The sequence below is a fragment of the Pistacia vera genome, unplaced genomic scaffold (genome assembly GCF_008641045.1).
Source record: "Pistacia vera cultivar Batoury unplaced genomic scaffold, PisVer_v2 Contig39, whole genome shotgun sequence".
Classification (NCBI taxonomy): Eukaryota; Viridiplantae; Streptophyta; class Magnoliopsida; order Sapindales; family Anacardiaceae; genus Pistacia; species Pistacia vera.
Window position 1 is genome coordinate 316588 of NW_022196212.1, and position 16622 is coordinate 333209.

Below are 16622 nucleotides of genomic sequence, written 5' to 3' on the forward strand. Positions count from 1 at the left end.
AATTGGTTACAGGAGATCTTATCTCAACAAGATATTTGGTTAAAGAACTACGACCTTAAATCCGTGGCCACGGTGGAATCGAGTTGGTGCTCGAATCCAGTTTTATAGTCGTTAGATTCAAGAACCAAATATAGAACATGTCAAGGTAGCTTTTGAGGTAGACACTATTTCTGTACCTCAAACCTTGATGAGATAAAAGATGATGAAACATATCGAATTGCACGGTAAACATACCGAAGACAAGGTAAGCCTAAATCGCTGATTCTTTACTTACCGGGGAAATCATGATGCCTTGCTAGAGGCCAATCTTGATTGGTGTACGAAAACACTAATTGTTTGATGCTTAATTAGTTATCGGGACACTACCGGCAAAGTGAAAAGCCTTCGGGTCACACACATAGAAGGTAGTTAAGTGAGAATGGAAATGTAAGGACAATCTTGTCCTTGGGCCGAAAAGGGTATTTTGAAAATTTGGCATTTTCGTCATTATGGGTGAAAAGGGCACTTTGGTAATTTTGCTAAGGGGTTGATGCCAATATCCAATTTATTGGGAGAATTTTTATCAAAATTGGAATCACATTAATTTTAATTAATATGGAGAATATATATTTAATTTAATTAAATATATATATTAAAACCCATATATGTATTAAATAAAAAAAATATAAATATAAATAAATAGTAATATTTATTTAATTAGAATGTGTATTTATATAGGAATTAAATAAATAAGAATATTTATTTAATTAGGATTCATACTTTAGGAGAATATCTTTAAGAGATATTCTAATCTCCTATATCAAGGATTGTAATCCAACTCAAATAGAAATTAAAAGAATTATAATCCAATCCAAATAGAAATTAAGGATTCACAATTCTTATTAGATTCTTATTTGGGATTGCCTATATAAAGGGTCATTAGGTTTTGATTTAATAGAGCAATTCCTAAAAAGTTAATTTTGCAAATTGAATAGCAAAATTAACTCTCCCATTCACGTCAAACCCTAGCCACCTTGTGAGTTTTTCTCAAACAAATTACCGCCACCTTCACTTAAGTCCTCTGATTGATTTAGTAGTCAATCGTAGGGTGATCTCGAGCCTGCCTTCGTGTGAATATCTATGGCTCAATCCTACATTGGATAGCAACTAGTTTGAAAGATCCAGAGGAGGAGCCACCAACGGAGGCAAATCACATAATCTTGTATGGTTTTATATGTTGATTATTCAATTTGAATCGTGATCTTGGGTAATGGAATCGTTCCATGGCAAGAATTTTTTTGTTATTATTCCGCGTTTGCCACGACATGGTTTCTACAAGGAATTGAGTTTGTTGCATGGATTACAGAATTTAAGGAAAAAGGAAGAGAGAAAGAGTAATCCCTTGGAACAAAGAGAAAAAAGAAACTGTATAAAATCTTTTTCTTTTATTATAAAATTGTAGTAGACTAACTAGCTAGCCTCGCTTAACTGTTATTTTGGAGAAATTAATCAGACAGAAGAAAGAAAGACTTAGAAGTAAATGAGTAGTCCCCTGGAAAGTGGAGAGGTTAGTGAAGAAAAACAAAAAGCAATAGCTTATTTTATTAATTATAAAATTACTGAAGTTGTTTGGACCGGGGAAATTAAGGAAAAGAAAGAGAGAAAGAAAGATGAATTTGTTAAAAAGAGAAAAAGGAGTGATAATTATCAATGTGAAAAAGATTTAATCCTTTTCTCTTTTAATTTTAATATGATAGTAGACCAACTTGACTTAATTAACAGCGCACGACTAGTGTATATATCTTGAAAATTGAAAATTTTGTATCTTGAATTTAAGAATGCAATGTAAACAGTTGTTTCGAAGAAAAAATAATACAAAAATATGTTAAATAATTGTATTTAATTTATTCTTTTTGTAGATAGCAGTGATTATAATTTGCTTCTTTTATAGATCACTTAAATAATTGGTACCAATAATTTTTGGAAAGTATACCAACCTATATCATGAAGGAGCTTTTAGATAATCTCAATGGCCAGAAATTGTCTTTGTAGAGAAAATGAAGTGGGAAAGTACTTAACTCAGGTTTTAATTATGAGTAATGCTACATATACAAGCTAATTATACTAATTAGTTCAAAGCATATTCCAAAAGTTAAATTGTTATAACAAATTTTAAAGCATTTGGTGGAGGAGTCATTGCCTCCTGTTATTGTTATCGCCAAGTGTATAATTTTATCGTATAAAATACTAAGACATATATGTAAACATTAATTTTTAGATGTTTTAGTTTATATTTAAGCGTATGAATAGTTAAACAAGAAAACAAATGCTAAAGAGAAGAGATTATTTGAAATTAGATATGTTGTTTGATTATTCGAGTTCTATTATTATTGGAGAAATAAGGACGCGATAAGAAAGAAAGATTTAGGAAAAGAATGAGACGAAGTCCCCTGGAAAGTGGAGAGAAAAGTGTAAGGAAAATAAAAAAGCAGGAGCTTACTTTATTATACAATTAATAAAGTATATTAGGTATGTGAAAGAGAAGGGCAAGGAATTGGGTTTGTTGCATGGATTATAGAAATTAAGGAAAAAGGAAGAGAGAAAGATAGATCACTTGGAAAAAGGAGAAAAAGAAACTGTATAAAATCTTTTTCTTTTATTATAAAATTGTAGTAGACTAACTAGCCTCGCTTAACTGTTATTTTGGAGAAATTAATCAGAGAGAAGAAAGAAAGACTTAGGTGGAGAGGTTAGTGAAGAAAAACAAAAAGTAATAGCTTATTTTATTAATTATAAAATTACTAAAGTTGTTTGGATCGGAGAAATTAGGGAAAAGAAAGAGAGAAAGAGAGATGATTTTGGTAAAAAGAGAAAAAGGAGTGATAATTATCAATGTGAAAAAGATTTAATCCTTTTCTCTTTTAATATTTATATGATTGTAGACCAACCTGACTTAATTAACAGGGCACGACTAGTGTATATATCTTGAGAAGCCGAAAATTTGGATTTTGAATTTAAGAATGTAATCTAAACAGTTGTTTCGAAGAAAAAATAATACAAAAATATGTTAAATAATTATATCTAATTTATTTTTTTTGTAGATAACAATAATTATAATTTGCTTCTTTTATAGATCACTTAAATAATTGGTACCAGTAATTTTTGCAAAGTATACCAACCTATATAATTATTCGGCTTAATGAGCTCGGCTCGTGAAAAGAGATTAAATATCGAGCCGAGCTGAGTCTTAGAGTTTATGGCTCAGCTTGGCTTGAAAGAAATTTAAGCATATTTCGAGCCGACTCGTGAGCCGATTTCGAGCCGGCTCGCGAGTCAACCTCCAAAAATTCAGTTTTTTTTTTTCAAAATTCTTTTTTTTTTTTTTTTCATAAATTTCCTGGCAGCATGTAGGCGGCAGGTCTGAAACTCTGAATATTGTAGACTTTAGAGAAGAGAAAGGAGGCATTTGTCAGCGTAGGAAGGCCCACCAAGCGAAGCTCTTTCTTTTTCTTTTTTTTTTTTGCCTCCTAGATCTGTTTCACGGCGAACAGAAAAATCGCAGCGACCTTCCAAACGCGATAAAAATCCGATGAACAACACGGTGGAAGAATCTGATGACGAAAACCGACGAAATTCCGACTGGGAGTTGTCCTAATGATAGCGACAAAAATCACCACTGGGGATAACTTTTACGACACAATTTCAGTCGCTGAAAATCTACGATTTGGAGATTTTAATAACAGGGACTATTTTGTTAATTTTTAAAACTTTGTTGCATATTTTTCAAGTCAATCTCATTACTTCAGAATACCTCAAAAAAGCCCCCAGTTATTCGAGCCTAACGAGCCGAGCCGCGCATGACTCGAACTCGGCTAGTTTTGTCTCACGAGCCGAGCCAAGTCGACTCATTATTAGACGAATCGAGTTGTTAACGAGCCAAACTCAAGTTGAACTGAGCCGGCTCACAAGCAGCACGGTTCGTTAAACACCCCTAGATGAGATTAAGTGACCACTGTTATTCTAATTATCTAGTAACCAACGTGTCCAAGAGTCAGGATTAATATATAATTATATATAAAGTTTTTTGTGACTTTCTAAGTGAAATGTGTCACAGAAACGGGTCCAAGGGGTTGGATTTTTCTTCTCTTTTCCCTAGAAAAGGCTTAGACTTGTGCAAAACGTTTGAGAAAGCCATGAAAGACTTGAAATAGGAATTTAAAATATGTTGAAACCAGTTGGTTAAAATAATAATTTATTAAAAAAAATTAATGTCATTGTAATGTATAAAAGCATTATGTAAAAAATTTTGTAGACGACGAATTTTTAATTTTTATGTCAATTGGTCAATTCATCAACATCCTTGGATAAATGGGCTCAGAGTGATTCTAATGGAACTGATAGTGTCGTAAGACGTGTCACTGACAATTGCAAGTTTTTAATTTTTAATTTATTTAGTTTATTATTTATTGTCTTTTAATAACTAAATTCCTTTTCAAAAAAAAAAAAAAAAAAAAAAGTAACTTTTTGGAAGGGATGATATTTATGTTATTATGTAATGCGGTTTAGAAGGGTTGAGGCTAGATTGATAATCCCAGTTTCAAAGATGCAAAGAATAATGTTAGGATTATAAATTTTATATACAAATTTTTATATTCATATTGATGTGATATGAAATGAATGAATAAATGCATATAAATTAATTTCATATATTACTTGAAACATTTAACATAATGAAAATTTTATTAGTAAGATTGATATTATTAACATCAAACATGAATTTTTTTACATTACACTTGAAATGAAAAGAGTTTAATTCTAAAAACTAGAAATTTGAAACTTAAAACACTACACTTGAAACTTTTACAACATTATTAATACATAATTTAATTTTTTATTAATAAAATTATTTTCCTCATCTCAAATATTAAAGTGAAAATTAATTTTAAATTTGTTATTTTGAATTAAAATTTAATTGAAAAAGAAAATAACCTATATACAATCTTGAATATTTTAAATTATAATGTCATATATTTTCTATTTTTTTAAATTAAATGAATTAAATTGTTAATTACAAAAATTTTAAAATATTATTTATTTGATTTTTGGAAACCGGTTACGATTACAGTTGTTCCAGTTTATGGTGAAATCTTGTTGCCACATGGCAGCAATATAGATTGCGGCAATAAATTAGGAGCCACAAGACTTGTATTCAGAAATAATTCTTCGTATCTTTGGATAAGGAGAAATAATTTCCGCTATATGCGTTGCTTGTTGGCATCAAATCATTTAATTTCAGGTGGCTTCTAAGAAGTTGTGTCAAAGCTTTATTTTTAATCAAATTAGTAATTACATGAATGAACAATCATGACATGTCATACCATTTAATGTTTTTTAAATTATATACTTCTAAAAAAAAAAGTTCTCTCTTTTATTTTTATAATTAATATTATTGGTAGATGTTTAATTGAATATGACATGCATACATTAATTAATTGTACAATTGATTTGAGCGAGGACTAAGTTTTCTATAAATATCACAATGTTTTCCTCATTCTGGTACTAAATAATTGCAACGTCCACTACCATAATCTGAAGCAAAATAGTAAAATAGCCCCTACAGCATGGAAGAGGAGAGGTTGCAGAGGCTGCAGAATTCTGCCGCGGAAGGAAATGTGGATACTTTATTTTCAATACTTGCGGAGGATCCAAATGTTTTGGAGCTTATTAATCGAATACCATTTGTGACTACTCCCTTACACACTGCTGCAAGCTGCGGAAAGGTCCATTTCTCCAGGGAAATAGTGAACTTAAAGCCATCATTTGCTTCGAAGCGAGACCGTCTTGGCCGTAGCCCTCTTCATTTCGCTTTGGAGGGGAAGAAGCTGCAGCAACGGCGTAGTCCTCGTGATTTGGATTTGGAGGAGAATTACCAGTAAATTGTAACATGGTTGATACATTATGACAGGGAGCTTGTCCTTGTTACAGCAAAGGGGTGGGTTACTCCTTTGCACTACGCAGCTGAAATAGACGATGAATCCAGTTTGGCTGACTTTTTGTATGTTTGTCCATCATCTATCCAAAAAACGACAGTTAAATGGGAAAATGCCGTCCATGTGGCCCTCAAAAACGGAAGTTTGAGAGCTTTTAAAGTGTTGATAGGATGGCTTCGACGCTTCGACAGAGAACCAATACTGTACTCGGAGGACGAAGATGGCAACAATGCGTTGCATACCGCAATATCTGAAAATCAACCTGAGGTAAGCCTCCAGTCCATAACTCTTTAACTGCGCGAATGATCCTTTTTGCAAATTAAATTTAAGTGGGATGGATTCATGAGTATATATAAACCTATTTGCCTTCTCGTTTTCTTTACATATATAAGTTTGTAACTTGTCCTTATCTCCCCAATAACAAAGGCGGTGAAGCTGTTGATCAAATATATGGAAGTAAATAGGAAGAACGGTAGAGGTTTGACAGCTCTGGACATCTTCTACGATCGCCAAGGTTCGCTGAATCCAGAGGTTGGGGAAATTCTACGTGGTGCTAAAGCTAAAAGAGCATCTCAACTCCATCCTCAGCATAAACCTCCAAAATCGCTTGTCGACTACTTTCGTGGTGACTTATCATTTGGCGAAAGCATTCTGAAAAGATTAGGGCTTCGTGACCAAATCATAAAAACAATTCCTCTTAAAGTCCGAAACGTAATACTTGTGGTGGCTCTATTGATGACCACAGCTACCTATGAAACTGCACCGAGCCCCCCCAGAGAATTATACCAAGGTGTATCCAAAGGTGTCGGCAATCTGCAGCCTGCCAACAACAGTACTGCTATCAGTAACACCACCACCACCACCATCTTTCGTAAAGGGCCATCAAAACAATGGGTAGATTCTGCTATAGTGACGAGGCCTTTCATCCGAATAATGTTTTTGCTACTCAATTTTTTTGCTTTTTTTACGTCTTTGTGCTCACTTTCGATTCTCATAACGGGCCTCCCATTTTCCAGTATCATTAGTGCATCGATGTGTTTGATGGTAGGTTCGTTTTATTTTGCTGCTATGGAAATCCTTTTCTACCAGGAATTTACGAACGCAGAGTATACTTTTCTTATGTTTCTGCTTGCAATAAGTGCACTTGCTGCATATTGTATTCCAGTACTCATGAAAGGGCAAGAAGACGAGCTGACAATTCAAGGCTGGCAGAGGAAATTAAGTCTGGGAAGCTTCAAAGTTCAAACAACTAAGATATGAACTCAGCTGTGTAATTAGTAATATTGGTGAATTTATATTGTTTTGTGCCATATGTTTGTTTTGCTGTCACAGTCAGCGTTGTTTGAACTCGTTACCTGGTTTGAATTTTCTTAATAAATTTATACTTAATGGATCACAACTCAATCTCTTGGAAATTACATGAATCTTTACCTAATTTTATTTGAAGCTATAAACTCTGAGACATCATCGAAATGTTATTTTATGAACTAAAAACAGCAAGATTCGTCCGGAGACTATGAAATTGATACAGATATGTTACAGTCCGGAAATTCCTGCTGAATGCTATCTATGAAAAGGTCCTAATCTTGGTCATGTGATTGATCCGAAAACTAATGTGACACTTCTAAAAGTAATTATACAATATCGTATGCCTGAAAAGGTAGGGCTGACGCAAAGTCTTATCAACATGGGGTGGTCAGAACTTAGGAAGGTTCTGCGACCATTCAGACGCGGCCACGTCACATGATGACGTGAGTGGCATGCCCCTGTCAGTGTAGTGGGTGAACGCCAGGTTAGCGGATGGTTGAGAATCGTCCACATGTCAAATCTCTGCACAAGTTGAGGAAATCACTCAGGCAAGTGAGCAATGGGACGCAGAAAAGGATTTGCACGATATCCACTCCACCTGCAGATTTAATAATCATTACCTTGATTCATCCCACTATAAATAGAGGTATTCTCTCTTATTTGCGGGATTGACTAATTTCACTCTAGAAAAAGCTTACTCTCTCTCTCAATCTCTTGTATTCTCTAAGCTGTAACTCAGCTTGTTAAACGCGACCTGACCTTACTTTCATTAATACAATATCAATAGACGTCAGATTCGCTTTTGACCATCCGAACTACTTTAAACATTGCTCTTCACCCTTTACTCAACTAAATATTTCCATATCACGTGTGACTTCTAAGCCCACTTAGCATTTCTCACGTGCAAATAATTGGTGTCAAAATCAAGCATCAACACAATAAACTTTTAAAATGGGTTACTGTTGAGAAAGAATCCCAACCACAAACAATTAAGAAATAAATAATTCTCAAACTAGCAAACTAATAGCAATATAAGTGTCAGCCAAAAATCAAAATATTGAAGTGATCTATTATTGAATTAAAGAAGTTCCAGTTTTTAATAATTTTTATTATTGTAAATTCATTCCTACATTCAACTAAAAAAAATATTTTTAATTTCTTATTCTTTATTGATGCTTTTGACACTCACTTTTATGTTATGACTTTGATTCTTATTTGCTTAATTAAACCATAGTACGATAAAGTTGAAAAAAAAAAAAAATTAAAACTAAAAGATAGTTTAATGCAGTAAGAAGCTTTGCTTTGAGACTGATCGGGTTACCAGCAACATAACTAAAATTGTAAATTTTTTAATTGCTTTTTTATTTTTAATTCAAGTTATATTTTATTATTTTTCAAAGTTAAAAGATTAATATATTGTTGTCTTTTCCTTTAATTTATTGGCAGTTATTATAATCTTATTAGCTATTTGTATTATTGAGCTATATTATATCAATAGGTTAATTATTTGTAAGCAATGTTTTTCTAGTTTTAATTCTTCAATTTCAAAATGCTTGGCTAATAGAACTACTCTATAGAAATTTAAAGTGATAAACCCAAAACAGGAAAACAGTTGCCATTAAAGTTCTCTTCAACTTTTAAATTATTTTTCTTCTCACATGCTTGCAACAGTCACCTCCACTTCACACCTTATGTTTATTTGTTTCTTTATTTTGGGCTTCGGCAAGACGAAGGCGACGAGGCAACAAACAACAACAGTACTGTTACCAGTAACACCACAAATGCAACCCACAGCAGTAAAAATTTTCTGGGGTCACTCACCAACTTGATTTTTAAGGCGCGATCAGAACAAATAGCAAGGCATATGGTTCTGGGGTCTTTATATCATTTAAATTTCATGTTATTTAATACGGTGGCTTTTTCTACGTCTGTGTGCGGCACAATTATTATTGTCACAATTGGGCTCCGTTTTTCCCAAATCGTTGGCCTATCCACGACTTTGATCGTGATTGCTTATTGTTTTGCGCTGACAGAAACCTCCCCCTTCCCGTTTGGTTCAGTTTTATGGTATTTGTTTTGTATATTAGTGACTTCAATTGGAGGTGCGACATATTTTATTCCACTCGTTTTATCTGTCCGAGAGCGGCTGCTTAAATTTTACGGGCGGGGGAAACTACGTCTGGGAAGCTTGGAGCAACCAAAGATGTGAACTCACATGACAACATTTTACGTAACTTGTGTGAAGCGTTAGAGACTTTATATTATATTAAGGACCTCGTATTGTAGTTTTGTGTTGCTTTATCTTTTGAAAATGCATAGTTTTATATTATACATTTTTCCTTTTAAGGAGACTGATGTTTGTTTTTGTTTTTTCGTAAGTAATGTTGGCTGTCCTTTGGTAACATCTGCAATGGAACTTGAGTTTTACAGAGCCACCCATGTCCATGTGCATTGTTGACAGAGACCGAGAAAGAGTACTATTAATTAATTAGATGCATAGATAACTCATCTTCTTTAAGTAAGTTCAGCTTAATTTAATTAGTCAATAATAATGTATCGCTTACTTTGATTAAACAGCTCTGAGTGCGAGTCTTTTGGAAGAGATAAGAAATCATTAATCATATGAACATCTTCCTTCACCTTGTATTCTATGTCTGACAAAGATGATCCACTAACTTCCCTGTTATAACCAGTTGATCCGGTTATATACAATTATACAGATGGCTCTTGATTTTTCACTTAACTGGAATGCCTATGTTTCTAGCCTTGACTCCGAGAAAAATTAATAGAAATGAAAATTGAATTCAATTTTCAACTCAAGAAGTAACTATCATGGTTACTCCAAGTTTGACAACTAAATGTGAAACTGCACTGCATGTGGCCATCTGGGCAGGTCCGAATCCAGGCCTTGCGATCGAACCAAAACTAGACCCAACACTTTGAAAATAAAAGAAAAGTGTGGATTCAAAAAGTGAATAGTGATTTTATGTGGCCTTGTTAAAACAAATGTATACGTGAATGGCAGTGGAAACGCCGAGAAATTCACTTTGGTTTTATCTCACCTTGGATTTTCATATCTACTTGTTCTACAGCCACCGCTACATTGTTGGGCCTAGGCTCTATTACATTGATGCTTCACTATTAAGGTAAAAGAAGTTTTAGAAAATTCGAGCCAGCAAGGCCTAAAGTGGGTTATGAGCTAATTTGGAATTACTGTAACTTTTAAGTTTAAAAAGTTTTAGTTCATTTTTTTAAATATTCAGTTTTGAATATAATTTGGAATGTGTTTGGTAAATATAACATTTATAATGGCTATGATTTTCAAAATCTATGATGGTGTGTTTGGTAAATTGATTTTCAAATTATTGGTGTATGTAGAATTAACAAAATAGACAATTTATTTGTTAAAATGCTTTTATAATTCTACATATGTATTTTGTTAAATAATTAAAAATGTACTAAAAAATTGTTAAACAAATTATTAATAATTAATAATTGAAAAAGTTTTAAAAATTAGATTTGGACAGTAGTCAACTGCTGGTCAATGTTGGTCAAACAGTCAACTCCTGTCAAGACCATGGACCAAAGGTCAATGTCTGTCAACAGTAGAACATTAACGTCATTGCCAGGCCTATCGGGACTGGCATGAGTCGATTTGTCTCAATTTGATGGAATCATTGGATTTTAGTGCATCATTTTCCCACAAAAGGCGGCGAAACATTCCGACTGTCCTTTTTCCAATTCCTATAGATCGGTTCAATTGGTCTTGATGGGACTAGCGTTGAGGGCTAACGTGTGTCAATCAGGATTGACACGCGACAATCAAGATCAACGCTTAGGGTCGACGCCCATCATTAGAGATCACCGAAATCCGAAAATCATTGCCATCAATCCACTGGTGTCCTTGCCTAGTGGTTTGATTTTGTTTAGGGTTTGATTTCATAAAACATAAGTAAATTATATATTTATTTAAATCTCGTAAGTAAAACTATAACATAATGGTATATTTGTCATTTACAAATCAACTTGGAGAATAATCTGATTTTCAAATTAAATTTTGTTTAAACTCTTTCTATTATAGAATTTCGACATTTCATTCTCTTCTATCAAGAATAATGGTAGAAAAGCAGTACAGTCTCTTTGTAGTTTTTCCTTCATAATATCCTTTCAATACAATATGGGTATGTTTGGCTGGGTGTGTCGCACTGCACCGTACCATTGGAGAGTATTATTTTTCAGTTATCCCATGTTTGGTTAGTTTTTAGGTGGATGGGATTGTATTAAAATTTTATATTTCAGGGGACTATTTCATATAATTTAATCGCTAGCCCCCTACGGCTTTGATATGTATTAAGCGAAAAATTTTGAAAAAATGTTAACCAAATATTTTATAGATTATATTAAAATAATTTTAGAACGATAAGAACCTGGCTGGCAGTGTTGCCGGCCAACCTTCATTGGTGAGTCTAGTTCGGCTCGAGTCCCATGACACTGCCGACACCTTTTGGATAGATCACCGGTATAAACGGTGGTTGCAGCAACAGTGTCATTCCGATAATTACCCACAAAAAAAAAAAAAAAAAAAAAAAAAAAAAAAACAGTCCCATTTGGCCAGAAAAAGTTGGAAAACATTCGTTGAGCCTTTTTCGGTTTTTTCTGGTTAAAATAAATAGTTAGTGCCTTCATAGAGATAGGCATTTGCCCCGGCCCGACCAAAAAAAAATGGAGATAGGGCCAGGGATGGTCCTTAGTAAAATCCCTGCATCCGGGGACAGGCCAGGGAAGGGGATAGTGCAATCCCCAACCCGGCCCGCCTCGGCCCCATGGAACCCTGCCTGCCTCGCTTTTTTGAGAATTTTATATTTTTTTTTTTTTTTCCCTTTATGAGATTGTATATAAAGCTAGAGTTTAAATTATGATTTTAAGTAATGTATCTAAATTTATGATAGTTACTTTTATAATATTTTCTAATGTTTGTATTAAATTTATAGAAAAATAATTTAAACGAGGGAGTTTAATAATTAAATATATGTATTAGTACTTTGTGAATTTCACAAAATAATAATACATGGGACATGACCCAAAAATAAATTTAATTAGATTATTACAATTTACAAACCAATATAAGAATATATACAATTACTTAACAACTTACAAATCACACAAATTTAATTATCCTTATAATTAATTAATTGATCAATTAAATATGATGGTAAACTTAATCAAATAATGGGATTTGTCCCGTTCACAAATGGACTAATTTTATTAGTTGTAGTGGAGATATTGTTTTATGAATTAATTCATCAATTTACCTAGTAAATTATGTTAAGATTGAATTTAGTTATGTTAATTTTATGAAAAATTAATTAATTAACATGGTTAACTAAACCTAAGCCTCAATACAATTGAATAATTCAGCAATTTACCTAATAAATTATGTTAAGATTGAATATAATTAATCAATGTGCTAGTTTTTCACAATTAAAATAATTAAATATTATTATTACGGAAAGTTTTGATTTACATGGGGCAAAAATCCCCATTCGGGGGATAAATCCCCGCGGGAAGAAATTCCCCACAAAGCCCTGTTCATCGGGCCGGACTGGGACGGAGATGGGAAGGATTTTGTCCCCACAGGCCGGGAATGGTCATGAGAAAATCCCCACCAATGGGGACGGGTTGGGGACGGTCATGGGAGGGGGTAACGGGGACGGGGCATGGGGTCCCCACCCCCGACCCGGCCTGCACCCATCTCTATGCCTTCATTGTTTACACTGTTGAATAGATTGATTAAAGATTTATCTGTCGACGATGTTGTTGCACTTGTCGTCAGATCTAATGATGGTTTTCTGGCGACATTGTTGGTCATTTCTGATTTTGTTTTTCAAAGTTTTCATTCAAAAAGTTTATTATTATTTATTTGAATTTTTTAAAAATATTTCAATAATTTAACTCTTTTTTAAATGCGCAATTTTTTTATTAAATATTTAATATTGTGCTACACCAAACACGTACAATACTAAATGTAATCCAATCCAATCCAATCCTATCAATAATTTAAATCTTTTAATTGACTTATAAGCTTGAATTCTATTTGTTGAAATTGCGGCTGCATTTTTACTTAATTTGGTTCATTCCCAACTACCGGAGACGTGACTGTTGGTTCTATGTCCTCATTTTAGTACTATAACTGGGATTGTTATTTCCATAGCAGAAGCAAATAAAACAGCTGTCAAACAGCCACCTTGGGCATGAAAGACGCGGTTCAGAGGCTGCGGGATTCTGCCAAAGATGGAAACGTGGATGCCTTATTTTCAATAATTGAGTGGAATCCAAATGTTTTGGACCTTATTGATGAGAAACAATCTGTGAATACTCCTTTACACACAGCTGTAAGCGTGGGAAAGATCCATTTTGCCAAGGAAATAGTAAACTTAATCTATCATTTGCTTGGGAGCGAGGCCATCTTGGGCGTAGTCCCCTTCATTTTGCTTCGGAGGAGAAGCGCCCGCTGGAAGTGGGGTAGCCCCGGTGATTTGGATTTGCAGAGGACGTACCAGGAACTGGTAACGTGGTTCATAAAATCTGACAGTGAGCTTGTCCGTGTGAAGGCAAAGGGGTTGGTTATTCCTTTTGCACTACGCAGCTGACATAAATAATGATTCCAATTTGGCTAATTTTTTCTATGTTTGCCCTTCATCTATCAGAGATTTGACGGTTAAGAGGTGAAACTGCTGTCCATGTGGCCGCCAGAAACAAGAGTTTTAGAACTTTTAAAGTGTCACTTGGATGGATTCGACACTTCCACAAAGAACAAATGCTAAGGTGGGAGGACAAAGGTGGTAATAATGCCTTGCATATGGCAACATCTACAAATCGACAATTGCATGTATCATTATTTGCTTGCTCCTTTTGAAACTTTGCTGTATTTACTGGCACTTGGCTTCTGTAAGATGAAGGATGAAATTTTTTGGTGGGATAAATTGTAATAATTCATCGATAAGAATCTTTGCCTTCTCATTTTCTTTACATTATAAGTTTATAACTTGTCATTTTCTCCTAAAAAATAAAGGTCGTGAAGCTGTTTGACAGCTTTAGACATTTTCGATCACATGGTTTGGCCGAATCCAGAGGTTGGGAAAATTCTACTTACTTCTAAAGCTAAAAGAGCTTCCCACTCCAACAAAAGTTGGAAGCTATTATCGTGGACTTGTGGTCGAACAAAAGTTGGAAGGGTTTGTCTACCACATATTTTAAAGAGATTGGGTGAGCAAGAATTATATATTACTATCTTCTTTTTTGCATATACACAATTTAATGATTATTAGGAAAAAAGAAGAAGTTAAAATTAACTTTTTGTGCCAAATCATCAATTTTGAACCATAAAATTGTAGTAGATGGATAACTATTGATTAATGTCAGAAATTAAAATAAATATAATATGATTAAATTTACAAAAAGTAATTTAAAAATACTGAATTTAAAAAACAACGAATAAATGATTTCAACTTAGACAAAATACAGAATTTATTAAAGATATGAATAATTATAAAATAGAGTCACAAAATTAAATTAATATAATATAAAATAATAAAAACAACAAACAAATGATTTCAACATACATATATATTACTTATTGTCACTTTAATTTACTGTCAAAATAAAGGTTAACAAAAAATAAGTTTGTTAAAAAAGAATAAAATCTCAAGAATTCTTATTGATTTTTATATGTAAGAGTTAACTTCCAAACACTTGAGCTTCTTTAGGCAATACAAATGTATACTCAATGGTGGACCTCCCCAATGGCCTTATGGAAATAGCCACCCCTGTGAATATGTCAATTTCAACTCTTAAAGACTTTTTTTTTTTTACCCTCTTGCTCTTTAAACATCAATTTTGACCCCTTAAATCCAAATTCTTAGCTATAAATTTTTTTCTTTGGTATCCTTATTAGTTATTTGGCCCCCAAATGTAGTTTCTTGGTTCTGCTCCTATGTATACGTGAATGGTAATCGAAAAATACATGCTCCAATTATTAAGGTTTGACAGCTTTGGACATTTTCTACGATTGCCAAGATTTGATAAATGCAAAAGTAAGGGAAATTCTACTTTGTGCTAAAGCTAAAAGTGCATTCAAACTCAGTTCTCGGCCTAACTTTAAACTAGATACACTATTAGTTGGCACTTTATTCGGTTTTGAAGAATCACTTGTTGACTACTTATGCAAGGAATTACCAATTCTGGAATTAATTATGAAACACATAAGGTTGGTGATCCAATCATAGATGAACTTCCAGTCCACACCATGATACTTCTGTTGGCTTTATTGATTGCTACCGCCACCTACTAAATTAGCATAATTTGACATATGGATCGCTTACCTCAGATGAAACATAGGAAATTTTGATTGACTATAATCATATTTTAGACAGAACCATCCATGTTTATGCATCAACTGATATATAAAGCATATTAATACTAATAATTTAACTGCAGAAACTGAATGCAGCAGCGGACCAGCAGAAAAACGGAAAAACAGAATGGAATTGAAGTTGTGTTTAAGAGGGAATATTAGGTATAGTGTAGAAGAACTTGCTTGTATGTTTGATGGGATTAATCTGGAATGATAAGAGAGAAGGTTTTTGTTTGAGAGGGAATATTAGATGAAGTGGAGAAAAGTTGTCCTGAATGTTTGAAGAGAAGTTCTGTTTGAGAGGGAATATTAGATGAAGTGTAGAAGAGTTGCTCTGTAGGTTTTTGAATCAGGTGAATTTGTAATAGTGACAAGAAAGGGGGTTTACTTTGTAATAATCCAAAGAAAATCAAACGCAGCGTTTTGTTTAATCCTGTATGTTCAAGACGCTGCGTTTCTTCATTGTTATTCACCAACTATAAAAGAGTTGGTCTTCGTCTTCTTCAATAATAGAAACAGTCACACTTATTTTCAACAGATTTTTTTTCAGTTCTTCGTTCAGCTACAGCTTAATCTTTACCATCTTTCATGGACTCTTTGAAGTAAATTAAACTAATTGAACCAGAACTATCCATGTAAATTGATGGACCAAAATAATTGTATCATCAATTATTGAGAGTATCTTTTGCTTTGTAATGGAATCTCCTCTTTCCTGACCCCCTTCTCTCCCTTTCTTCTTAATTTTGTTCCCCAATTGATTAACTTAATTTAATAGAAAGAGTATTATTATATAGCACTTAACTATGAGGGAACCCTTTGTATTAATTTATAAGAACCTGGCCACAATATCTGTTAAAACTAATCGATATATAGAAACAAATTGCGTAGTTATAATAATATAACAAATGCTCTGATTCTCATTAATTTTTGTC

The 16622-nt window shown here is 33.4% G+C and overlaps 1 protein-coding gene across 1 annotated transcript; it reads left to right on the plus strand.

Moving 5' to 3' along the window:
• Positions 1 to 5600: 5600 nt before the first annotated feature.
• On the plus strand, positions 5601 to 7229 carry LOC116140991 (ankyrin repeat-containing protein BDA1-like). The gene is made up of 4 exons (XM_031426557.1): positions 5601 to 5911; positions 5945 to 6236; positions 6396 to 6863; positions 7059 to 7229. Exons 1-4 carry the CDS (start codon positions 5601 to 5603, stop codon positions 7227 to 7229), a joined length of 1242 nt encoding a protein of 413 aa, XP_031282417.1.
• The last annotated feature ends 9393 nt before the right edge of the window (positions 7230 to 16622 follow it).